The sequence below is a fragment of the Leptinotarsa decemlineata genome, unplaced genomic scaffold, assembly GCF_025532065.1.
Source record: "Leptinotarsa decemlineata unplaced genomic scaffold, Ldec_3_MD MMD2_tig00004307_RagTag_RagTag, whole genome shotgun sequence".
Classification (NCBI taxonomy): domain Eukaryota; kingdom Metazoa; phylum Arthropoda; class Insecta; order Coleoptera; family Chrysomelidae; genus Leptinotarsa; species Leptinotarsa decemlineata.
The window spans coordinates 705,989-732,264 of NW_027412606.1; the positions used below are offsets into that span (position 1 = coordinate 705,989).

Genomic DNA, 26,276 nt, shown 5'->3' on the forward strand with positions numbered 1-26,276 from the left:
TTCCAGAAATTCACATAAGTTTTCGGTACTTCTTGAACATTTACCACAAAGTAAACCAGTGAGGATTTTTCCAGCAAAAGATTTACAAACACAAGACGAGATGGGCTGTACGGAATCATTCAGTCCAGAGCGGTCAGCAGTATTGATCTCGCTATTGTTTTGCTCACGAAGAGTATTCAACAAGAACCCCAAGAATTCGGAACAATCCTCTTGTTGTCCTAACGAGTATCTAGTGGACTTCAAAGACTCCAGAAAATCGGTTGGAAATTAATTTATATATAGCTGAAAATTGTTTTATATAAACATATATTGTACAGTTACACCTCTCTAAGCGAAGAAGTAACTCGTCTTGATAATGCCATTTGAGATGATGGCGAAACGTCGACTATCACACCCGGAAAAACAACACATCATATTCTACCATCCGTGAAATATATATATAATATATATATATATATATATATATATATATATATATATATATATATATATATATATATATATTACAATGTAGGTTTTCACGGATGGTAGAATATGATGTGTTGTTTTTCCGGGTGTTTGATGTTTACCCTTGAGCAAACCGTAGATTTTATTTTAAGCATATTCGATAGCATGGAATATTGATTTCATAGGTCAGGAAATAGGTCAGGAGAATGTGGCAAACTACTTTCCGAAAACTCCTTCAAAGTTTGACACTTTGAAGCACTCCATGATCATTTGACAACAATATAATCGATGTACTGAAAGAACAATAAACATAAAAGGCCATAGAAGAAAACTAAGCTTCCGAATGAAAAGTTTTGTGGAGCCATGGAAAATTTTCCTCCACATGGAATACCAGATGAACGTTGTGTAGAATATATCACTCTGAAAGTCAGACGATGTGCTTCTGGGTGAAGAATAGTGCTATCAAAAGTTTAGTATCAGTTCCGGATGAAATTCGCCCAACAAGCAATATAACCCCAATTCTGCAGGTATTCCGTAAATAAAGGATCCCTGTATTGCTGGTGCTGATCTATTGTAGTTGTTGCATTTTTTCCTTCAGTAACAAAATTTCAATACCCACACTCACGTCACATCACTTACACTATTGCTGTCGCCATTCGTAGATACATCAATGGCAATGTGTGTATTCAATAGACAATAAAATTTCCACTCTTGTCTTCGAGATAAATTTATTTATAATGTCCCTACATTCCTATTCATTCTTAGAGAACTAGTGTGCTCTTAACTTAAGGAATATTTGAAGAAGTAAGAGTATGAGACATAAACAAATTATTTAGATGGCGCAGATTCATTATTTAATCCGAATTTGTTTACATGAAGCCGTTAAAGGGCACAAAGTGATCATCAAAGTTGATTAAAGTGTCGACAGAAATGAAGGCAAATACATTATTGTCGCGTGAGCAGAAACAAAGAGATTATCCAACAATCCAATTTCACAATGGATATCACTTTAGCTGGATTTAACTTTATAAAACATTGGATATAAAATCCGCTGACATCAAGGAATGGAACCCCATCTTCTCAGCCCAGTGTAATAAATCACATTCTCAGTCTGAAAGTAATCGTAAGGAATTGTGCTCAATACGTTTCAGTTGGTGGACCGGAGTTTGAGTGAATATGAGTTTCTGCGACATTCTATTGATTCTATGTAAGTTATTCAACCCTACTAATGAACATTTCAAAAAACAATAATGATATGAACTGAGTTTTGACGGGAGAAAATGATCGAGTGACTCACTTTTTCAAACATTACTTTCGCTTATTCCAAATGCTTTGATATGTGTGAAAACAAAATCTGAACGCTACGGTGGAGAAAATCATTTTCGAATATGCTAAACTGACCCTCTCTGACATCACGCGATGGATTGACCACCTATTTTGAGGTTTTGTATCAGTCTAAGTTATACCGCTTGGCAAATCAAGCCCTGCTTATGGTAACTGTTTGGTAACGGTAACGGTACGGACCCGGAACCAGCGACTTATTCCGAGGAAATGAGAAGACTATGGTCAAGCTTTCCAAGGAAGAAAGTCATCGCTCAGAAACTCAGAGATAGAGACAACAATATCATACCAAAAGGTTTTCTGCTCAAATCGTCAGTTGAAATTGAAATGCTTTATTCAAATAGGATACATCCTAATATATACAACAATGATAGTAATGTTAACATTAATATACATATAAATACAATAATACAAAAAAAATCTACTTATATCTGTTAATAAGTAGTCTTACCGAAGATAATTGAAACTACAAAAAAAAATAAAAGATAAAAAATATCACATAATACCTTGATGGTCTCTTAAATGATCTAATAAGTTTCTTTTGAACAGAATAAGAATGTTAGAAGACTTTACATTTGCAGGTAGACTTTTATACCTAATAAATCCTTTGAACATTAATGTTTTAGTGTTGAATGTTTTTGTTTGATTATTTACCTACAAATTATTTTTTATTCTATTATTATACTGGTGGATTTGATTATTGAAAATTACAAATTTGTCAAAATATGAGGGTAGGAGGTTATGTTACATTTTGTAAATATAAATCATCGTTAAATATGTAAGCCTACTTTCTATAGATAACCATTCTAGAGTATTTAATATTGAAGATATATGGGTACTCCTGTCACATCTCAAAATAATCCTCATTGCGCGATTCTGTAGTTTTTGTAGTGTTCTCATTTTATTCAAATCACTTGTGTACAGAAGAGTGGGACAATATTCAAAATGTGGTTGTATAATTGTCTTATATACTTAGTTATACTTAGTTATCCGTGATTGAATAGTTAAGTGTTGGGATACTCTTGTGAAAAAATATAATTTCTTCAATTTTTTTTTATATGTAGGTGACCTGGTTTTCCATTGATAGATGATTGTCTAACATTAATCCTAGATATTTGAATTCAGTAATGAGCTCAATTTTATCATTTTCTATTTTTATTTCAATTCGATTCAAATCTAATTCTCTGTATTCAAACGGTGTAGTGAGTATCATAGCCTTTGTTCTGTTTCAATTTATTAGTTTTTAAATATATAGCAGTATTATGCAATGCTTCATTCATTTTCTTGATAGCTTTATCTATATCTTTATCAGTAACCCATATTAGGGCATCATCAGCGAAATAATGTTCATATTCACATTCATTACATTTGCTGATATCATTAAGGTAAATTAACAATAGTTATGGTCCCAAAATACTTCCCTGCGGAACCCCGTGATCTATGATTATTGCTGTTGATACAAATTCATTGATTTTGGTTACCTGCTCCTTTCCTGTGAGGTAATCACTGATCCAATTAAGTACTTTTCCGTTGATGCCATATTTTTTTAATTTGTCAATTGATATTTCACTATTAATCGTTTCAAACGCACGTTTCAGATCTAAAAATACTGCTACAGTGTACATGCCTTCACTCATTTTATCTTTCCATTCAGTAACTGTAAGCTGAAGTGCGGACTCACATGAATGTCTGGCTCTAAAACCAGATTGGTTCGTGAATAGTATGTTTTTTTTATTGAAATATTCCAACAGTTGTTGATATGCTACTGATTCTAACAGTTTTTCAGCGCAAGGTAAAGTGTTAATTGGCTGATATTCATCACATTTTTTGTGTTTTTGGAACTTTTTTGATAGGCGTAACAGTATTTGTTTTTAGATCATCTGGAAAACTACCATTTTGTAACGAGGTGTTGACGAAATGACACCACACATGTCCAATTACTTCAACTACTCTTTATAATTTTGCTGGATAATGCATCTAGTTGTGATCCTTTGTTTGCTAAATTGAATACAATTACTTTCAAATCTTGAAGAGTTAGTATTTTAAAATCACTGAAACCCTATTCATCAACGTAATCGATGTGACAAGTAAATCCAATATTTTCATTATCAGAAATAATGTCTGTAATACTATTTACCAAAAATGAATTGAAAAAATCAGCCAATTCTTGTTTTTCTCTAATGATAACTTTTTGATTATTTTTTTCAAATTGAATACCATTAGCAAAATAGTTTGTGAACTGTTTTGGATTGATTAATTTTTTTAGAGGTTTCCACATTAAACGTGGGTTATGTGTGTTGCTCTGATTAACATAATATTGATTTTTCTTCACCTCCATAATATTTACGACATCATTACGTTCATTTTTATAATTATGCCAATTAACAGCATTAGCATTTCTTTTAAATAACTTGCAAGCAAAATCTCTTTCTTTACTCAACCTTCTGATTTGACCATCATACCAAGGCAGATCTTCTTCATAGAAAGTGATTGTTTTTAAAGGTGCAATTTCATTTAAGATGTTTCCACAATTTCCTTCAATGTTATCATACATCTGATTCACATTTGTATTGTTAAGCGAAAAGTTACACTCTATTAAATTAAGATTAATGTTGAACAAATTTCTTTCTGTCAAGTTCCTAACAGTTTTTGTTTGTTTGTTTCTGTTATTCATTGTTTCACTATGAAAATATTTAACAGATATTAAAAGGTGGTCTGTGAGTTGAAGTTCATCCAAAACAGTTGCTACAGTGATGTCCCAATTAGTTAACACATAATCAATTAAGGTCTTACTGTTATCAGTAATTCTTGTAAAGGTTGTTACTTTCTGAGATAAATCATATGTATTGGAAAGTTACTTGGTCTTTTTGACATAAAATTCGTTAGATACAAAATTCAAATTGAAATCACCGACTAACACCGTGCGAATGTTTTTACAAAACATTTCTCCACAAATAATTTCCAGATGTTCCAAGAATGTAGCATGACTTGCACTTGGCGAGTGGTAAAGACTGCCTATCACCCACTTTATTCCACAACATGTAATTTTGATAAACTTTCACCAATAATTGTTTCTGTGAATAAATGTTTTATAATGTACGAATTAGATTCCCTTTCGTATGTAAATAACAACGCCTCCAGTATGTCTAGAGTCTGAATCACATCTAACAAGTGTATAATTACTAATTTCCAGTTCAAAATCGTGGATATCAGTTGTTGTTCTGGATTCACTAAGCAGAATCACTGCAGGATTGCAACAACAAACATCTGCTATTAATTGAGTTTTATTTGCTAATAAAATTTCAATATTTAAATATACTATGTCTGAATTATACTCTAGTTTAGTGCAGGTCCTGATTAGTTTTTTGACTTATTTTGTTCATTCTGTTTGTTGACAATTTTGGGAATCCCATGTATATATTTTATACATTTCGAGTCGTCACCTGCATTAATAAAAGAGTTCAGTTTCAATTGTTTGTAGTAATTCCCCTGCTTAACTGTTTGATCAGAGTATACTGTAACTAAGGGAACTTTATCTCCAGTCCCAGGAGAGAGAGCCAGCTGAGCGCTGATTAGGTCTCGAATTGATTACCACCATTAGAAGAGGTCAACTCTGATGCAGGATATCACACAACAATGTGAAGAAATGAGGAAAGATACCTTAGAAGAGGATCATGGACCAATCTTTGCAAAAATTGACAGCACGTGCTTGAAGATCTGACAAGACATGGAGAATACCCACGACAGGAAGCGATAAGGAAACAATGCCTAAATGCAGACCGAAAACAGGACAACTATGAAGCCTCAAACGTCATCAACATGGGTTCCCGCCCGCTCACGGGAATAGAGGAATCCTTGTTGAGAAAAGGCCTGAATTTCGCCATTACGCCAACATCCGTGCCCACTTTGGAGATAATTACTGCAGTGGAATCCAGCAGTTTCCTTATTAATCAGATCGGGGCAGAAGAATTCAGATGGAAAATAAGAGAAAGGCTAGATCGAGAACGAGTTCTAACATCTAACATCAGCAATGAAGAACGGCCTACGTAGAGAGGGCAAACTGGGTTAGGAGGAGTTGAACCACGCTTTCACACAAATTTTCATTAAAAATGAACAAATGTCAGTAAAACCATTTTTTTATTATTATTTTGATACAATATGGCCTTGTACATTCATCTAGCGTGATGAATGGCACCAGGTACTTTGAAGAAAGTGTTATTTTGGGGTGTACGTCCTAAGGCATTTAACGAAAGTTCAAAGTATCATAATGAAATAGATTGTAACAAACCAAATCATCAAAATCCGTGGGGAGATCACGGTCACTGCCAAATCCCGTACTATCACAGTAAAAGAACCTAGAGGCACCTTAAAACGCCCTTTCAAACATTTGGTTTTGGATATTCGTAAGGTCAACCACAGAACCTTGAGTGTAGAGAAATGGTTTGGTACGAAAAAGGAATTGGCTGCCGTCAGGACAGTATGTTCCCACGTAGAAATTTTGTTGAAAGGAGTTACGAAAGATTACTAATACAAAATGATGTCATTAGAAAACAATGTCATTATTGAAATCAGGAATTTCTTGGCTGAAAAGTATATCAGGAGAGTCAAAATGGCTCCAGATGTAACTGTCACCAACTCCAAAGAGCATTCATTGAAGAAAACCCTTTGAAAGATGTATCCCGATCTACTGTATTTATCCAATATTATAAAACTGTCAAAAATAAGGATATTCGTAAATTTTAAGATGGGCTGTTCGATTCTGAGAAAACAACTGTTGTTCGAGAGGTATAACTTTTGTTTATAAAAAACATTAGGGAGTCCTGTAGGCAATACAACTTTAACCTTTTGATCGCTTTAATGGAAATACACCAGTTATGAAAGATATATTGATTGCATCTACTGATACCTGAATAATTAAGTAACTGTTTTCTTCTGTAATACGTACATTTCTGGAATATGCAAATCAGTGATGTATCATTTATGCCGTCTATTCGACTTATGGGTACTGAAACACAATCGTTTCCATATCTGGGTCATGCATGTCATTCAACAATGAAGCGTTGGCTTTCATGGTTTCATCTCTCTACAACCAATCGAAATCGCCCGGGAAAGCTCCCCAACTTGGAAAGATCATTAATTTCGAACGTTATTAAACATTAACACTCTCAGAAATAACACGAACAGCGCTAATGTAGCTATAAAGATGAGTTTTTACAAGAGAGTAATATTTCGACCCGGTCTCCGCATCACATAAGACCGTTCCAGTTCGCATTTTTTGCAGTACTTTCAAATCCCAAGTATTCATTTATCATTGCAGGCGAAAGTTTTTACACAACGTGAAGTTTATGTGGGAATTATGTACCCGTTACGGTACGGGGCGTTTGTGCTGGAATTTGATGAATTAACCTTATCAGCAAGGCTTATAAGTAGAGGACCATATGAGAAAGAAGTCAGTCAACGTGGCAAAGTAATTATAATGTTCCAAGCTCAGAGCCGAATTAGGCAATTCAGTTTTTGATTAAATGTCATTGGTTATTTCAAACCAATCTATCTTCTCATTCAAGTATCAGGCATTTTTTTATTTAAATGTATTTTCGATTTTTCAATATAGTGATCATATTCGAAAATTTCCATACATTTCATTGAGATGGAATGAGCAAAACCTTGACAGTTGAAAGACCTTGGCGTGCTTTTTTGTCTTGGCTCTACTGGGCTTCTCATTGGGACGACTGGACTTTGGCTTCGATGGCATTATCATATACCCATGATTCGTCACCAGTTATACCCCTTCAACCCTTTGTGAGCAGGTGTGTCCACTATGAAACCACAAATCAAAGGATTATTTTCTCGAAGAAATTCCTTTCGATAATGAATCCGTTGTGTCGAATGATGAAGAAATTAATAAAAATTCCATGGAACATGAATTACATGGAAATCTTTTGACTTTTATTGATAATGAAGAAGTTACCACCACTAGAGAAATCTTGACAGAAATCGTTAATGATCTCATGGAGTGGGATACAGATACTTGTGATATATTGTTTGGAACCTTTGGTGTAGTAATGAATATTACTGGAGTTTTTTCCCAACACCAAATCGTTATTTTTACACCTCGACACGTGTTTCGATCACCAAGTGATCATCTTCAAGAGGAAGATAAAACTAATAACTACTCAAAACCAAAGCTACTTATCCTAATCAGGTACATCATACAGGTAGGTAATTAGTAATACCACCCATACAAGTGTACCACCCTAAATTAATTTTACAATTGACCTTTCTATTATTTCCAATATGTCCTTATGTATGTTTAAATGTTACAGCTATATATAGAACAATTTTCAGCTATATAAAATTAGTTTCACAATATTGCCCATATAAATATATTTACAATGTGTCTTTTTGTAGTAATCAGTAAACCCAACAATATTATTTCAACAAGCTTTATAGTATGCTATTTGGATATTGTTGTTATTAACTTGTGTGAGACAAGTTAATAACAACAGGCAACTAGATGCCTATGAGAGTGTGGAAATAAGTAAACATAATAATATTATGAATAACGACAACGGACCAATACCAGATACAGATACAGGGATACGGATGATGATATACCTCTAGCCAACTTTTCATCGCCAGTCGATGGAGTTCTCAATACCGATGTAATCCATTGGACTTAATCGTTAGATCACGTAGTTGTACCAGTTCAGTTCGAAAAACCTTCTGGACCTAATATTCCTGATCACCTGGATAGTCCTGCCAACATTTTCAGTCATTTGTTCACACCGACGAACTTCTGCATCAAATCGTCTTTGAAACTAACTTGTATTCTACACAGGAAAATGTTTTGAACTCACAAAATTCTACTACATATGAAGAAATAAAATGTTTCATTGGGATGAATTTGCTCATGGGGATAAAAAAGTTGCCAAGCTACAAGGATTATTGGTCTTCTAGGCTGTAAATGCGTGGGGGCAAGCTAATTATGACAAACTCAATAAACTCATGCCCATGCTTGAAACATTGTCAACAACATATTCGGAATCCTACAAATCTTCAAAATGCCAAAGTATAGATGAATCTATGATAAGTTTCAGAGGTAGATGCTCATTTCGCCAGTATATGCCGAAAAAGCCAATAAAAAGAGGATGCAAAATGTGGGTATGAGCAAATGAATCCGGTTATGTTTCACAGTTCCAGATATATACAGGTTGTATTGTTTTTTGGCTTATGTGAACTGCTTACTAATTAATTTTTTATAGGGAAAACGAATGAAAAGAGTGAACAAGGCTTAGGAACTTGAGTGGTGATAGACTTGACCAGAGAGCTGGTAGGTGGATATCATGAAGTCTACGTTGATAATTTCTTCAATTCAGTTACTCTGCAAAAAAAATTGCAAATTGAAGGGATCTATTGCTGTGGAAAGGCGAGAAGAGATAGAAAGGAATTTCCTAAAGATTTTCCAGCAGATAAAACAACAAAAACACTGGCATTGTAGCCCTGAAATGGAACGATAATAAACCGGTTCATTTCATCAGTAATGATGAATGATGAACTCCTGTACATCATTCAAATCCTTTTACCTACGCCCCTTCATCAAAGAGGAAATTATCATCTTTATTAAGAGTCTGAAAACAAAAAAGACGCAAGATATATATGGTATCAGCACTTATTTGCTCAAACAATGCGCATCGCTAATCCTTGAACCACTTACCATCATAATAAATAAATGTCTTTCTGATAGTTTTTTTCCATCACTGTTTAAACCAGCCAAAGTTCTAGCTATATTCAAGAAGGGAGATGAAAAATTACCTGAGAATTACAAACAAATTCACATATTGCCCACCCTATCCAAAGTAATGGAAAAAGCTATTTCAATACAGTTTAGTAACTACATTAAAAGCCATAATTTCTTACGTAATTATCAGTTTGGGTTCAGGAAAGGTAAAAGTGCCATAGACGCTATAAACAAATTAGCTGATAACATTATTGAAGCTTTTGAAAATAAACAATCCTGTTTAACTATCTTCACAGATCTATCGAAGGCTTTCGATTGTGTCAGTCATGATAAACTGTTGGAGAAATTAGAATGGTATGGTATAAGAGGAATTCCCAATAAAATAATTGAATCATATTATTCATATAATAATTTCATTATCTCAAATTTAAATTTTTTGAGTTGACCCGTTCACAAAATGAAATGGAGGGGGGGCATTATTAAAGAAATGCACTGTATGTTCTACTCTTGATAAGAAATGACTAACCTTATATTTTCCCAAATTGTTGACAGTGCAAGTCAAAACTGCTTCTCTGCTAGCTGCCATAGTTACATTCTGTATGGGAGTAACGAAATCTGGTTCGCTCGATAGTCTTGAAGTTTTCCAGTCTTCTGAAAAAAAATATATATATATATATGATGTTGATACACTTATGGAAATGATGAAAAATATTCAAGAAATCATAGTTTTTTGGTAAGTTTAGTACAATTTCATTACATTCTATTCTTTTTTATTTCATTTTATTCAGATTTATCAGTCACCGCTTTTTTCTATCTATACACCTTATTCATAAATTGAATAGTCTCTTACTATCGGGAAGAATCTCGTCAAATCATCCGAATGACAATTCCCGTGAAATGAAAATTGTTGAACAAGCATTTGATTCTTGATCATCTTTCATTTTGTACACCTGATCTAACTCTAATTCTCTGGAGAATTTATTTCCGGCTCAGTCGTTTCCTTGTAAATATAAAAACAACTTCTAATTGCTACAACCGAACATAGCTGATAGATTTATAAATTGAATTTCTGGTAGACACACGCTTCCTTTTCTCATTGTCAGTTTTCATAGTGGAAGGTAAAATCTAATATATTTCCTATTAGGATGATTCAATTTCTAGCAGGAAAACTGGAGTCGTATATGAAATTTTTCTGCTATTCCAGAATCCATTCATTACATGCTTCCCAAAACAATATGTTTATAATCGTTTTCAAGAAATTGGTAACAAAGAATGGAACATTTTAGTTCGATGTTCTTGTAAAGCGTGTTTTTAGTTTTTTAACGCTTTGTAGGCAGTTGGTTCCTGCTCACTTTTGGACTCAATGGATTTTTGCTTTATGTTGACGAATAACCCAAATGGTACTAACAAAATAGTAACAGAAATTTGAAGGAACACTAGAATAGTAACGTTCAAACATTCTTTTTGCTGTGCTATTTTCTGCTATCAAAAAAAATGGATCGAAGAATTTGCATCAAATTTGTGTCAAACATGGAATTCAAGAATTCCAAAAACACTTCATTGTGAGGTTTTTAAACAACACAAGTTTTGCCATATAATGGATTCTTCGGGCATGTATTTACTGTAAAACTGAAAAACTCTCGTAATGAAGTGTTTTTGAATACGTTAGTTACGGATTTTCATCAAGTATCGGCCAATTCTATCACACAATATATAATTAGGTGCTCGAAAACACTTGAAATGTTGACAGTGGCAGACAGTGATTATACTGTCAGTTCAGTATAATCTTCCTCTTGAAGATGATAGCTTGGTGATTGAAACACGTGTTGAAGTGTTCAAAATGATGATTTGGTGTTGGAATGAAACTTCAATAATATTCATTACTACAGCAAAGGTTCCAAACAGTGCATTAGAAATACGAGGTCTGACTATTGAATAATGAAACCGCGAGCCAAGAGGGCGTTCTAGTAGCAGGGGAGCCCACGATGCAAAATGGGAATTTACTCGAGCGTCATTGAGACCTATTAGGTTGCAAAGCTTAGATGATAAGAAGAAAAAAATGTTTTAATAACTATGTAAAAAAAACTGTTGCATGGACATACTCGAGCGCGTCAGATATTGATACCATCAATGTCCTACGTATTTTTGGTAATGTTGGTATGTTAATCTGATCGTTTGCATGATGTGTGTGCTTGTACGTAAGGGTTAAAAATGAAAAAAAAATAATCGGTCGCGTCAGATTTTCTAAGGGGGTGTTAAGTGCACCAAAAAATGCTCCCATTCAATAATCTGCCGATTTCGATCTGACGCAAACTCGCGGCCATTATTATAATGTGCTAAAAAAAACGTCATTTTGAAATACCCAAGCGCGTCAGATTGAGATATATATGGTTCATCTTTATGTTTTAGACGTGCTGTCTCATAATCTGACGACTATCTAGAGAGATTCGTCTAATCTGACAAAAAAATATTTTTTTAATTTTTTTTCAATCATTGAACTTGAATAATTGAAAAGCTCAAGAAATAGCATGCACATAAATAAGTGTATGTTTTTTAAGTAGAATACTTGTATTTATAAAAAAATATAAAAAAAAATTAAAAGAGAAATGAAACTTTCCATGTTTTTTACCACTTTCATCTGTAACTAACGTTACTGCAGTTACTTATACAATATATAAGTTTGAAAATGTCCTTATAGGACGAAATTGCAGTAACGTTAGTTACAAATAAAAGTGGTAAAAAACATAGGAAGTTTCATTTCTATTTTCTTCATTATGATTTTCTCCCACGTAGTAACGGCTACATCCATCTATTAATTGATTAATCAATTATCATCTTCATCACGAACGAGTCTTTGTGATCAGCTGTGATGGCGTCATGGCAACAGAATTCAGAGTGGGAAAGGGGGTGAGAGAGTAATAGATAGAGAAAAAGTGAAAAAGGAATAGAAACGCGGAGAGGGAAATATATAGGCATCACACAGCTGCATACATTAAACTTTCTCGACGAATTTAGGCTTGCAGAAATCGTCAGATTATATATTTTTCGATATTCTTGAATTATTTTCTTCAAAATGAAAAAAAAATTAGTTACGCTCGAGAATGTCGCGATGACGTTTTTTTTACAACTTTGTTGCCCTCCCCTTTCTTTACGTCACTCTCAAATTGTCAGATTACTGGAATATACACTTTTTAGCATGTTATTAACTCACCCTACCTTAATCTGACGCGCTGGAGAATTTCTGATGATCAATTTTCTTTAACTAATCTGATCCTTTATTCTTCACGGGCGGTCTTATATATGGAGCAAATTTTTGGTGGAGGTACTTAATCGGGTACAAGGTATCCCCCTATATATTAATCTGCCGCGATTCAGTAAATCCCGAAATCCCAGCTTGGGCTCCCCAATTATAGAGGGGTGGGAAAAAAACGAGTGGTGCGTTGGGTATCTGAAAATCTCCTTCATTCACTTACCAAAACACGTTTCTGTTACTATTAAAGTATTTGTGCAGTAGCGGTTTGAAACAAACGTGCCGAAAACCATGTGTGACGAAAAACAGAAGCAACGTATCATTCTCAGATTTCTCGTTGAATTGAAGAAAATTTCGACTGAGTGCTATGAAATGTTGCAAAAGGCATACGGGGATAATTCTCTATCTCATGCGCGTATTTTTGGGTGGTGTAAGGGCCTTAGTAACGGTTTAGATAGCACTGAAGATAACCAGCGCCCAGGTTGCCCTGTCAGTGTTTCAACTCCAGGAACAGTGACCAAAATCGACCAAATTTTTCGTGTGGATCGTCGAATGAGCATCCGGAGAATTGCCGTGGCGGTAAACGCCGATAAAGGAACGGTTAGAAACATTTTACACCAGGAATTACACATGAAAGAAGTCTATACGAAGTTGGTGCCAAAAAACTTGACTCCTGACTAAAAGCTTTTGCGTCAACAGGTCTGCTCAGATTTTCTTGAAAGGTTGAAAGAAGATCCCAGACTGATGAAAAACATAATTACTTGTGGCGAAACATGGATTTTCCAATGCGATGTTAAAGCAAAGCGGCAATCGATGCATTTGACGACGCCTGAATTGCTCAGAATCAAAAAAGCAAGAATGTCCAAATCAAAATTCAAGGCAATATTGATTAAGGGTATGGTGATGACTAAACGGGTTCGAGAAGGTTACACTGTCAACCAGACTTACTATTTGTCAGTTTTGGCAACACTGCGAGAACGAGTTCGTGAGAAACGGCCCGAGTTGTGGAAGAACAACTCGTGGACAACACACCTGCCATTAACGCGCTATCTGTGGAGCGGTATTTGCCCGATAAACGCACTATAGTGCTCAAACACGCGCCTTATCTGCCAGATTTGGCACCATGCGACTTTTTTTTTGTTTCCTAAGAGAGAATCCACTTTGGAACGGACCCGATTTCAGTCGTTGGAAGCGGTAAAGCAAAGAAGACTTCCCGCACTGCTTCGATCAATGGAAAAAACTTATGGAAAGGTGTGTGGCGAGGATAGGGGAGTATTATGAAGGGAAGCATTCGAATGTAGAATAATTTCAATAATGGAACCCGTTTTCGTGACCAGTCGTGTTATTTGATAGCCGGACCTCGTACTGTCAGTTGCAGAGTCGGTTTCTGATATCGAGCGCCAAATGAGAAATCAAATTTTGGCTTGATCGACAGCTTTTACTGCAAACAGACAACTGGATAATACCAAAGCTCAAAACCATTCACTATATGATCGAAAATCGGAAATCGCTGTCTTAAACTGGTGAAGGAAGTTTGAGTATTGTGTTGTTCTCGAAACATTACCTCTTCGTTAGAGGAATTTACACGATAATTTCCCAATCGTGGTTGTTAACCAGAACAGAATGAGCTCAAATATTGCTTCAATATTCCAATCTACTACCATGTTGATATATCGAAACAGGGTGTCTAATTATGCATGCAAGGATTTAGGGTTCTGATTTCATCATTAATTCTAATGAGACGAATTATTCCAGAAGTATAATTTTTGATATGTTGACAGGTGTTGACTCTTCCACTCATATCTCAACGTTGCTAATTCGGTTAGAGAAATGCACGTTTGACAGATAGTACTCTCATTTTGGTTTGTTGGAGACATTTTTCAAGAAATTTTTGAATATTTTATAGTTTTGAGCTTTTTAGAACTGAAGAAATGAACTGAATTCAAAAGTATCTGTATCTGTAGTGTAGGGAGTGTAGTGTAGTGTGACCCATTGTACATCCTCCTGAGGAGTTGTCCTTCTAGGTCATCGTCCATCCTGTGCTTTCCAGGAAGGTAGACAGGTCACTAGGAGACATCTCCTTTATATTGGCAGGTGTAGGTTAAGACTCGCCTTATACAGACTCTCTTTGGCAACCTCGAGGTGTCTCACGGTAGCCTTCGCGAAGGTTTCAGAAGGTGCAGCAACATTACAGTCATTGCGCGGCTTCTTCAACCTTCTTGTTCCCCTCCGTGGAGGTGCACAAGTGAGGGAGCGTTCCTGCAGGAGCAGCCGGTTCCTTGCCTTTATTCAAGGTGGAGCTCTTGGCGCCCGCCGCAGGAAGTACCCTTGCTGTTGAAGGTGGAGTGGAGGAGGAGTAGGGTGCACTTATAGTTGCTGCCACGTCTGCCTCCTTCGCTCTCTTTCTCCTTTTGGCCTCGGTGCCGCAAATGCGCTAACACCTTGGCCTTGGTATTACATTACGAGGTGATCAGCTATGTCCAGCCTCATTCCAAGTGGTAGATTGGGGTGGACATTTCTGTTCATCCTCAGCCACCACCTTAAATTGAGGTTAGCACTTCTGTCCAGCTTCGGGATTGGTTTTTGTATTTGTTGTTTCTGTTTTTGTGTTTAATTCCATTCATGTGTTTTCCCACGAGTAGCAAGGGAAGAGTTGGTCACCTTTGGCAGAGCCCCGCATTACCAGAGGTAGGCTGATTACAATGAGGTTTCGCTCAGTTTCCTAAGGATATCGTTCTTAACCGCATATAACCATGCGACAATTCAGCTGTCGGCACGATTACTCACACCTTAGCTTGGGTAGGCTTTTGGGCAGTTTTAGTTCCCCTCACCCTACTTATTTCTATCACTGACCAGAAGTCCATCGACCCCGTCCGTAAGACCACATTGGCTTCCCGGACAGGGCCTCCGTCACCTGGGGACGCGCCCGATAGGTAGCCCAACCCACAGGCAATTCAGAAGTAGAAGTTGTTTGAATTTTTTTCATAATCCCACTATATATCATTCCTTACATTCAAATTGAACCAAAATGCTATCGAAACAGCACGAAAAATTTGTGAACGCCTTTCGACGCTGGTTTGCGAAATTTCGTTCCGGAGATTTCAGCCTCGAATATGAGCCTGGAAGTAGTGAAACTACAGTTATAAAGGACGAGGATTTGAGGACCCTCGTAGGACCAGACCCATCAGACACGGTGCGTGGGAAAACGGTAGAATTGAGCATTAGCTCCCGTGTGATTCTGGATGATCTGGAACATTATGGAAAGGTCATGTTTCTAGGTCTGCCTTTTTTTGCTTTTGCGCAACCAGAACAAACCTTTTTTGAAACGGATCGTAATGTGTGATGAAAAGTGGATTCTCTACGACAACAGGAGACGTTTAGGACAGCGATTGGATACTGATGATCTACCCCGGCACTTCCTAAAGATGGAAACCCACCAAAAATATAATGGTTTCTGTATGGTAGCCAGCTGCTAGTGTAATTCATTATTAGTTTCAGTTAAGTATCAGTTAAGTTCGCTTGTTATTATTCCACAAAAGTGGCACTATCAATGAAAGTTTGTCTTCACTTTCCTTAAAGTTCTTCAGCTTTGCAAATCTAGCTGTGCCTATGAATATTATGTATGCAGATGAGCCGGCGGAGTAGGGCGAGAGCTCACTAACATAGAGGAACTCGTGTAGTGAACATCATCTTAGTACAGTGAGTTGGGCAATTATGTGCCGTAAACTGATGTTTGGATTTTTTCGAAACAGTTTACTAAGGAACAAGGTTCTCAGTGGGCAAAGCAAAGGAATTGTGAACAGTGTATTGAGGTTTGTGCAAACGGAAGCAATAATATATATGTAGTCATCAACACTTGCCAAATTAATTCAAGTCAAAATTATTCTCCTAATTAAAGTTGGTAGTGGACAGTGACTATCTTCAGGCGTATAAAGGCACTATTGTATGGCGAAACACGTGTTCCGTTTTTGTAAACTGTGCAGTGAAAGTATTTTAGACTTCATTGTTTCACCTATTTTTATGTTGTTCTTCTTTCATTGTAGATTTTCAAATAATTAGCTGATAATGAACCTATATAGATTCGAAACATGTACTGATTGATAGTTTATTTATTTATTTATCACACAAATAGGGATACAAACAGAATAAATCCGAAAAATATCCTCATTTTACATATAAAAGATAGTGAGTGAACAAAATATAAATGTCGAGTACATTACACTATATAGTAATGAATATTAACCAAAAATTAAAAAAAAAACAGTGCATGAAAAACCGATAACTAATTATGAATAAAAATTGATTTTACATACTTTTTAAATCTAAGGAGAGTCAACCTCAGTTTTTTAATATCATTGCAATGAGTATTGAAGGATCTGACAATTCTGCATGAAGGAGAGTTTTTTCCTGAATTGGTTTTTCTAAATGGGGTTGCAATTATAGAAATGTCACTTTCACGCGCCAATTGTTTGACGAATTTATTTTGAACACTTTCAATTCTTTGTTGGTAAATGGAATATTGTGGACTCCAAACGACAGATGCAAAGTTCAAACGACTATATACATAAGAGTAATATAGATTAAGAAGTGTTTTTGCATTTCTGAAATGTCTTGTATTTCTTATAATGGAACCCAATAAACGATTACACATATTAACGGTCTTCTCAATGTGGGATTTAAAAATCATTTTGGAATCTATTATCACTCCCAAATCACATACTTCATCGACTGTTTTGATTGTGTGATTTTCAATTTGATATTGAAAATCAATGGGATTTCTATTTCTGGTGAAAGTTATTTTGTGACATTTATCGAGATTTAAGTATAGGCTACTATTGCCACAGATTTCTGCAAATGCTTCAAGATCATTTTGCAATCTCTCACAGTTCTGGATTTCTTTGATGGTTCGATAAACCTTGAGGTTATCGGCATATAACAAAAAGTAGGAATGTTGAAATATTTCAACAATATTGTTAATATAAATTATAAAAAGTAATGGTCCCAAGTGACTCCCTTGTGGTACACCGGATGTAACCACAAAAGGTTCTGACTGGTAACCGTAAAGATCCTGTAATGTATGAGGATATCCACACCAGAAGATGCTGATCTATCTCGATCGTCGCGAGTCTTTCAATGATCAAGTTGTGACTTAATTTATCGAAAACCTTGCTGAAATCCGTTTACCGTTCTAATATCTGTGGGTGATAATAAATTGTGGAGACGACTTTGAGTTTTTATGCTTCGCAAAAACATATATTATTCCGCACAATCATCTGCAAGTTACTCCGAATAAAAAGGATTTGCGAAACTTGTACGACGGGCTGATTTTTAATTCATTTCCATTCACATCACTCGGGTGTTTGCAAACTTTTAAATGGTTTCAGGAAATTTCAATTTGGCACACAAAGTTGGTAAAAGACCTTCATCACCGACGGATTTTATTCCCTTCAATTATGTGGGTGCAGGATACGGACTTTCGTTTTATTATTACTGAAGCCCTACGGAATCGATAGGTACCGTCGTCCAGTAAATAATCACGAGAAGAAAAAACTTCAGTATATTTAACGTATTCTAAAAACACTTTATTGTGTGATTTTCACTAGATAGTTTTACAAAAACGCAACACGTGTTTCGCCATACAATGGCTTCCTCGGGCGTGTCTTAATAACTAATTCTACACATTAAATGCTATATATACCCTATTCTACAATTTCAGGTACCTGAATTTCAAGTACCTGATTTTTCACCCAAGTTTGTGATGAATTTTATTACCTGAACTTATATTCCATTTTCCACATTCGAAAAAATATTCAGTAACGGAGAGTTATTCAATTCTAATTGATTATTCAGTAAATTACCCGAATTCCTGAATCTATTGATTTCTAAACATTCTAGAAGATTGAGTTTCAAACTCTTCTCTTCTAAATGTAGCACATCGTATTCATGATTGAACTCAAGTCCTTCTGCTAATAGATGGTTTGCAAATGTGGAGTTGGTCTTTCTATTTGCAAAACTACTTCTATGTTCCTTAATTCTTTGGGAAAATGTTTTTTCAGTTTGGCCAAGAGCCACAAGTCAGCTCATATACTCCTGATCTATCCAACAACGAAGTTTTGTATTTATTGTTTTTAATAAATTTACCTAGATTATTATCCGTTCTGTTAGATACGTTTACGCCTTCTTTCTTCAAAAAACGGCCAATATTCCTGGTTGGTTCACCCAAATATGCGAATGTCCTATAACTGACGTTATCGCATCTTGAATATGGGTAGACCAAGTCCATGGCTTGCTTTTGAAGTTTTTTGGTAGGAATGGCGTTTATAATATCTACTTTGTAACCGTTATTAACCGCGATTTATTTGATCAAATTCAGCTCTTTCTGGAACTCCTTATCAGACAGTGGAATATTAATAATCTGTGAAGCATACTGTTGCGTCTTTATTTGTAATTTTCTGTTTTTATTACTATCATTATTGATTGCATGGAACAACTTCTGAGGGCACATGCTCAAAACTCAATTGAAGTATGCCTATCTATCTAAACCATATCAATAGAGACCTACCTACCTACGATCTCATGCTAAGTACGCTAGGTGAATCGCTATTTTTTTTGCTAATTACTTATTTCACCGTGTGTGCTCTAGACTCTGTGTCATCTTCGACTGTTTGGTAACTCATTTTAACTTCCCGTTTTGTTGTACAATCCAGTGAAGCTGAAGAAAGAACACTCCAAGAAAGGGCCCTTTCAGAAGCAGGAATTTGTGCTAGGAATTTGGTGAGTTCGCTTTATGCCACAATTCATACAGTCCACTATTGTTTTCATTTTCATTATTTTTTAAGTTTTCGAAGATGCGACACATACTATTGAATGCAGCAACTTTATGCTGGTAAGGGTGTGTGGAGTGTGTGGCCTATTTGGGTGAACCAACCAGGAATATTGCCCGTTTTTTGAAGAAAGAAGTCGTAAACGTAGCTTATAGAACGAATAATAATCTAAGTAAATTTATTAAAAACAATAAAGACAAAACGTCGTTGTTGGATAGATCAGGAATATATAAGCTGACTTGTGGCTCTTGTCCAAAACTGTATATTGGCGAAACTGGTAGAACATTTTCCCAAAGAATTAAAGAGCATATAAGCAGTTTTATAAATAGAATGACCAATGCCACATTTGCAAACCACCTATTAGCAGAAGGACATGAGTTCAATCAGGAATACGATTTGTTACATTTAGAAGAGAAGAGTTTGAAACTCAATCTTCTAGAATGTTCAGAAATGAATAGATTCAGGAATTCGGGTAATTTACTGATTGACCAATTAGAATTAACTAACTCTCCGTTACTGAATATTTTTTCAAATGTGGAAAATGGAACATAAGCTCAGGTAATTAAATTCATTACAAACTTAGGTAAACAATCAGGTAATTGAAATTCAGGTACCTCAAATTGTAGAATGAGGTATATATAACATCTAATGTGTAGAATTAGTTAGGAGGAAGACATTGTAAAGCAAAACACGTGTTGCGTTTTTGTAAAACTATTTAGTGAAAATCATACTTACAATCAGACTATGTTGTCTTGTGTTTTGTCACTGAAGAACCTCGTGCCAATTTTTCTGATTCCCAAATTGAAAAAGTCACTAGCTAGGCAGTAATTTGAGTGGAATGAAGAGTTTATTGCCGCCACGGAGGCTTAGTTTGCGTAATATTTGAAAACGTATTCTTTATACGGGGTCAAGACTATCGAGCTTAAAAAAAATCTGTTGAGAAATCAATCTTCACTTTTCCACCCTCGTATTTGAAAGATTCATCAACTATATTTGAACAATCGTCGAAATATCGGAGGAACTAATAAGTGGTCGTTCAATCCATAAAATTTTCCATGCAACTGTGAACTGCGCAGTGAGTTAGATCGACATCAAAGCATTCATTTTTATCATTTTGCATAAAGGGATTGCATGAAACTAAATAATGGAAATCTCATTCGAAACACAATTTATTCTGTATATTACATCAACCATTATTTCAATCCCCAAATGAAAGCTCTATCCGTAGCGAAAGGTAAATTCTGAGTTTGAATTTGAAATTCAAATCAAAATTTCATCGTAAAACGTCTCGTATAAAACGGAACACTTAACAAAGAGATATACGTTTGCTAATGCCGTCTTCCATCCTTTCAATTTATTTTTATGTGTCTTTGTAAACGCTTTCTTGAAAATTTTGAGTCATATTTGAAAATATACAAATACACTGGATGTTAGCAAAAGTTTTATAGTATGTTCTTGCGGTAAGCTAATACTCTGAAAATTGTTCATTGAATATAAACTTCTGGTACACTGTGTTCTCATTTTATGCGATACTATATGTTATGGAATCGGGCGATACTTCATGAAAATCCATATCGTATTAAAAGAACACTTTTGTGAGATCTCCATTAAACAGTTTCACAAAAACGCAACTCGTGAATTTCACTAGTTCGGACTTCAATTGTCTACTATATAAAATGATTTGAAATCCCTGAAACAACTCTAAGAGAAGAATTAAAAATGAGTAGCTGAAAATATCAATTATATTAGGCTTCTTCGATTGACGACTTGTTTATTTTGTGGAAATTCATGTTCACTGAGGATACACTACAAAAACACACTTTTGTCTATTTTCCACTATATTTCTTTATTGTTGACCGGTTTCGGCTATTACACCATTTTCAAAACTAACTAATTACATTTAAATCTAGGTAATTTATACCTATGTTGCTTATTCTATCATGAATGATTTGATATACCTGCTATACCTCTCGCCCGGTACCTGCGTTTCATATACCTGTAGAATCCATGAACATAAAGCTTTCAATATAATATAGGTTTTGGGATCTGGATTATAGGTTCAGGACAATTGAATGAATAAAAATACAGAAATGAAAAAAGGAAATGAAAATAAAAAGTGGAGAGATTCCAAGTCACGTTAGTTCACGACGTTTCGATTGTTAGTATCTACAATCGTCTTCGGGTGATGACTGGACTGACTTCTCCGAGAGATGACTATTTATAGGTCGTTCGAGTACTTTCACTTATCCCCGCTTTCCATTTTCCGCTTCACTGGTTCCGTGGGAGATGACCGTTTGGCGGAAGTTGGCCATTTTTCGCTTGATGATGGGTTTCCATATGTTGCGTATTTCTACGCTGGCTTGGCTGAATACGTTGTTGGACAACATGTATGCGGCTTCCTTGAATTTTATCTTAAGCCAATGTTCCTCTCTGTGCAAGATCTCAGTTTGGGACCACTCGATGTTGTGTTGATGGGTCTAAACATGGTTTGCTATTCCTGATTTGCTAGTTTCCCCTCGCTGTGTGTGTTTCTTGTGCTCGGCAATGCGAACATTCAATGGCCTGTTAGTTTCACCAATATAGAATTTTCCGCATTTCAGTAAATGCAATTCTTGGAATCGCAGTCCGCGTTTAGTGGCCTGGTTTTCGTGAGGTTGCTACGGATGGTGTTACCGGATCTGAAGCAGGTTCTGATGTTGTATTTGGAACCAATTCTTCCTATCCTCTCCGATAATCCTCTGATGTAGGGAAGTGTAAGCACTGGTTGTGACGGCTTCTCGTCCTTGCGAGGCTCCTGCTGTCTTCAAGCCAAAGTCTTTTCTACCATCGCTTTGGAGTAGCCATTCTGTTGAAGAACATTTTTGATGATATCTAGTTCCTTCTCGAGACCTTTTTTCGTATTACAGAGCCCAAAAGCACGGTCTAATAGAGTCTTGATGATTCCTCTTTTAGTCGATTGATGGTGGTTGGATTCGTGGTTCAGATACTGTCCCGTATGAGTGGGTCTTCGGTATACAGATGTTTCCCACTTAGTGTCGGTCCTCTTCACCAAAACAGTTCGTTGTGGATTTTCTTCCCCATTGTAAAAGTGATGGAAGATCTCACGCTGTTGATGTGTTTCAGGAAAGCGTCTAGTTCAGTATTCCCATGGTTCCATTTTATGAAGGTGTCGTCAACATATCTCAACCAGACTCGAGGTTTCTTGTGGGCTTCTTCTATAGCCAGAGTTTCAGAGAACTTCATATATATGTTGGCTATAACTGGTGGAAGTGGCGATCCCATTGGCAGTCCTTCATCTTGTGTAAAGAATTCGTCCTTCAGTTGGAAATAACAGTTTCGTACACAGACTCCTAGTAATTCCATTATAACTTCTATAGGTAGATCCGTTCTCTCTTTCAAGTACTTGTCTTCGGATTGATTTCTCTGTATGATTTGGAGTGCTTCTTCGACCGGAACGTTGGTGTAAAGACTTTCTACGTCGAAACTAATTAGTTGATTTTTCTCTGTGACCTCAATTGGCCCTAGTAGTTCGACAAAATGCCTTGAATTCTTCACAAAAGACAATGTTTTTTCTTGTACTGGTTGTATTGGGGGAAGTTAAAATTCAGACAAGTTTTGAGTGGCCGAATCTCTGGAGCTGATCGGTCGGTCTGTGAATGTGGAAAATCCTATAGTTATGAAACTGAGAGACCATATTGAATGTTCGCATTGCCGAGCATAAGAAGCACACACAGCGAGGAGAAACCAGCAAATCAGGAATAGCAGACCATGTTTGGACCCATCAACACAACATCGAGTGGTCCCAAGCTGAGATCTTGCACAGAGACGAACATTGGTTTAGGAGAAAATTCAAGGAAGCTGCATACATGTTGTCCAACAACGTATTCAGCCAAGCCAGCGTAAAAATATGCAACATATGAAAACCCATCATCTAGCGAAAAATGGCCAACTTCCGCCAAACGGTCATCTCCCACGGAACCAGTGAAGCGGAATAAACTAACACAACGATGAATGTATTCACATATGTAGATGACCAAACCAAAAAACTAACAAACATTTCCAAAGGAGAAGACAAAAACCTAAACGGTGTGTACAGCATACAATGCTCGGACTGCAACAAATTCTATATCGGCAAACCAGAAAAAACTCATCCAAAGATACGACGAGCACAAAAAGGCATACATAAACCCAATAATATATAAAGCAAACCTCGCAACACACGCCATAGAAAACAAACATAACTTTCTCCTACCAGAGAAAATATAACTCATAAAACAAGTCAATACAGGAAACCGTGTGGCTATCTGGGAAAACTTAAACATCCATAAATTTAACAGTCATAAATCACTTATCGAGGAACAAGTACAAATCAGTACACAAAGAGACCTAACATTCATAATATTACACAAAACAATACACACTCCTAGAAACAGTAAACCTAGAGAAGATCCAACACAAAGGATATTATTTGATGTAATCCAAATACAGGCAAATTTACCTGCAATACCTGCAGTTCGTGCAATAAGGTGTTCTGACCTCATGAAAGAACAAACAAAAGGATGAAACGTTCAGTTTGAGTAGAGCCTTGAAGACGATAGCACGACCAGCTGTCGAAAGCGCTCGCATGTAATTAAATAGGAGTTATAAAGCTTCAAATTTTTTTTGTAACTTATATTAACATTAAAATACTGAAAATGAAGGAAAATTAGTTGCATCATTCAAAAAAATATATATTCAGGTCTACACAACGTCTCTGGAAAAATTGAATCTTCAGACTACTTTATATTCATCAGGAATCACAGGATGGAAAGTACGATAGGGAACTTTCAATTATTCATTCACTTTTATTTTCAACATATTACACTCTTGAATCACAGCCGCCTCCCAGAAATGTTAACGCTCCAGTAGTTCATATTTTATATCAACTTTGCTTATGAGAAATCCAATTTTTAATAGCTACACCACAATCTCAACATGCAACATCTGTCAGCCTAATACCTATGCAACACAATAATTTATTTTGAATTATTAACAACACCGTTTAATGTAATTACTTCGTGTGGATGGTAATGATTTAGTGCATTTTAAGATATATTGGCGACTATATTGGCCCAGTTGGGTCTTACCTTTCTTCTTGAGAACCCTGAAAGTGTAACATTTTCAATGCAAAACGGATGCAGCGTTTTTGACGAAGATTTTTTGAGGAGGTAGAAATTGGTGAAGGTGCTGGGGTCGAAATACCAAGAAGGTAAGAAAGATCTCCGAATGCAGGGTCTGACTTGATTCCATCATCGCAGAGAGATCACTTAGAAACCTGTAAACATGCTAAGAACACTCAGTCTCCTACATCTATCTGATATGGTAAATTCAGTAGCTGATGGATCCAGAAGGAATTTTCGAAACGTTTCGACAAACATATCCTTTTTCAACGAAGGAAAACAGTAGAAATCTATGATTTTGATTCGACGTGGATGGAGAAAACTTCAAACTGAACTCAAAATTTGGCGCCATAGATCCAGTAGATGAGAAGTCTCTCAAGACCATTTCTGAATGTTCTCTTGCTTGGACACTTATGATCCTTCATATGCTTGTGGAGTAGCAGAAGTTATTCCATCAGTCACGAAAATACGTCGAACATCCATTGAATTGACCTCAGGAAGGTACATTTTGGTTCAAAGAGAAACATGAGGGAACTATCGTCTATAGAAGTGTCCCGAAATTAATTTTAAAAATTTTTAAAAATTACAATAGCATTTTTTTTATCTATAACGTTTATATGAAAACGTGCAGTTGGTGTTTCTTCGACGACATCTTCATAATATGGAACTATGGGAATACTGAACTGAACCAACCACCATCAATCGACTAAAAGAGGAATCATCAAGACTCTATTAGACCCTGCTTTTGGGCTCTGTAATACGAAGGAAGGTCTCGAGAAGGAACTAGACATCATCAAGAATGATTTTTAACGGAATGGCTACTCCAAAGCGATGGTGAAAAAGACCTTGGCTAAAAAACAGCAGGAGCCTCGCAAGGAAGAGAAGCCGTCACAACCAGTGCTTGCATTTTCCTACATCAGAGGATTATTGGAGAAGATAAGAAGAATTGGTTCCAACAACGTATTCAGCCAGGCCAGCGTAGAAATATGCAACATATGGAAACCCATCATCAAGCGAAAAATGGCCAACTCCCGCCAAAACGGTCATCTCCCAAAGAACCAGTGAAGCGGAAAATGTAAAGCAGGGATAAGTGAAAGTATTTGAACGACCTATAAATAGTCATCTTTTGGAGGAATCAGTCCAGTCATCACCCGAAGACGATTGTAGATACTAACAATCGAAACGTCGTGAACTAACGTGACTTGGAATCTCTACACTATTTATTTTTATTTTCTTTTTTCATTCCTTCATTTTTATTTTGTTTTTATTTATTCAATTGTTCTATTTTTAATTGTAGTTTATTCCACTATCATTTCATTTCAGGTTTATTTTGCTTAATATAATTATTATTTTCAGCTAATCATTTTTATTTATCCTTTTTCAGTTGTTTCAGGGATTTTAAATCATTTTATATAGTTGACAATGGAAGTCCGAACTAGTGAAAAAGAAGCTGTTGAAATTATCATTATAGTAGGTGAAATAAGACGAATAACACAATATACTTCACCTGTAGAAGA

The 26,276-nt window shown here is 35.9% G+C and overlaps 1 protein-coding gene and 1 pseudogene across 1 annotated transcript in view; one reads left to right on the plus strand and one right to left on the minus strand.

Moving 5' to 3' along the window:
- The window catches only part of LOC111516201 (lachesin), a 278,815-nt gene that overhangs the window by 163,085 nt on the left and 89,454 nt on the right, over positions 1–26,276 (minus strand). The window contains exon 2 of the mRNA XM_074178727.1: positions 10,053–10,177. Within this exon, the coding sequence (XP_074034828.1) occupies positions 10,053–10,177 (125 nt within the window). The remainder of the gene's footprint in view (positions 1–10,052; positions 10,178–26,276) is intronic.
- Positions 6,056–6,579, plus strand: LOC111513021 (large ribosomal subunit protein uL6-like; annotated as a pseudogene).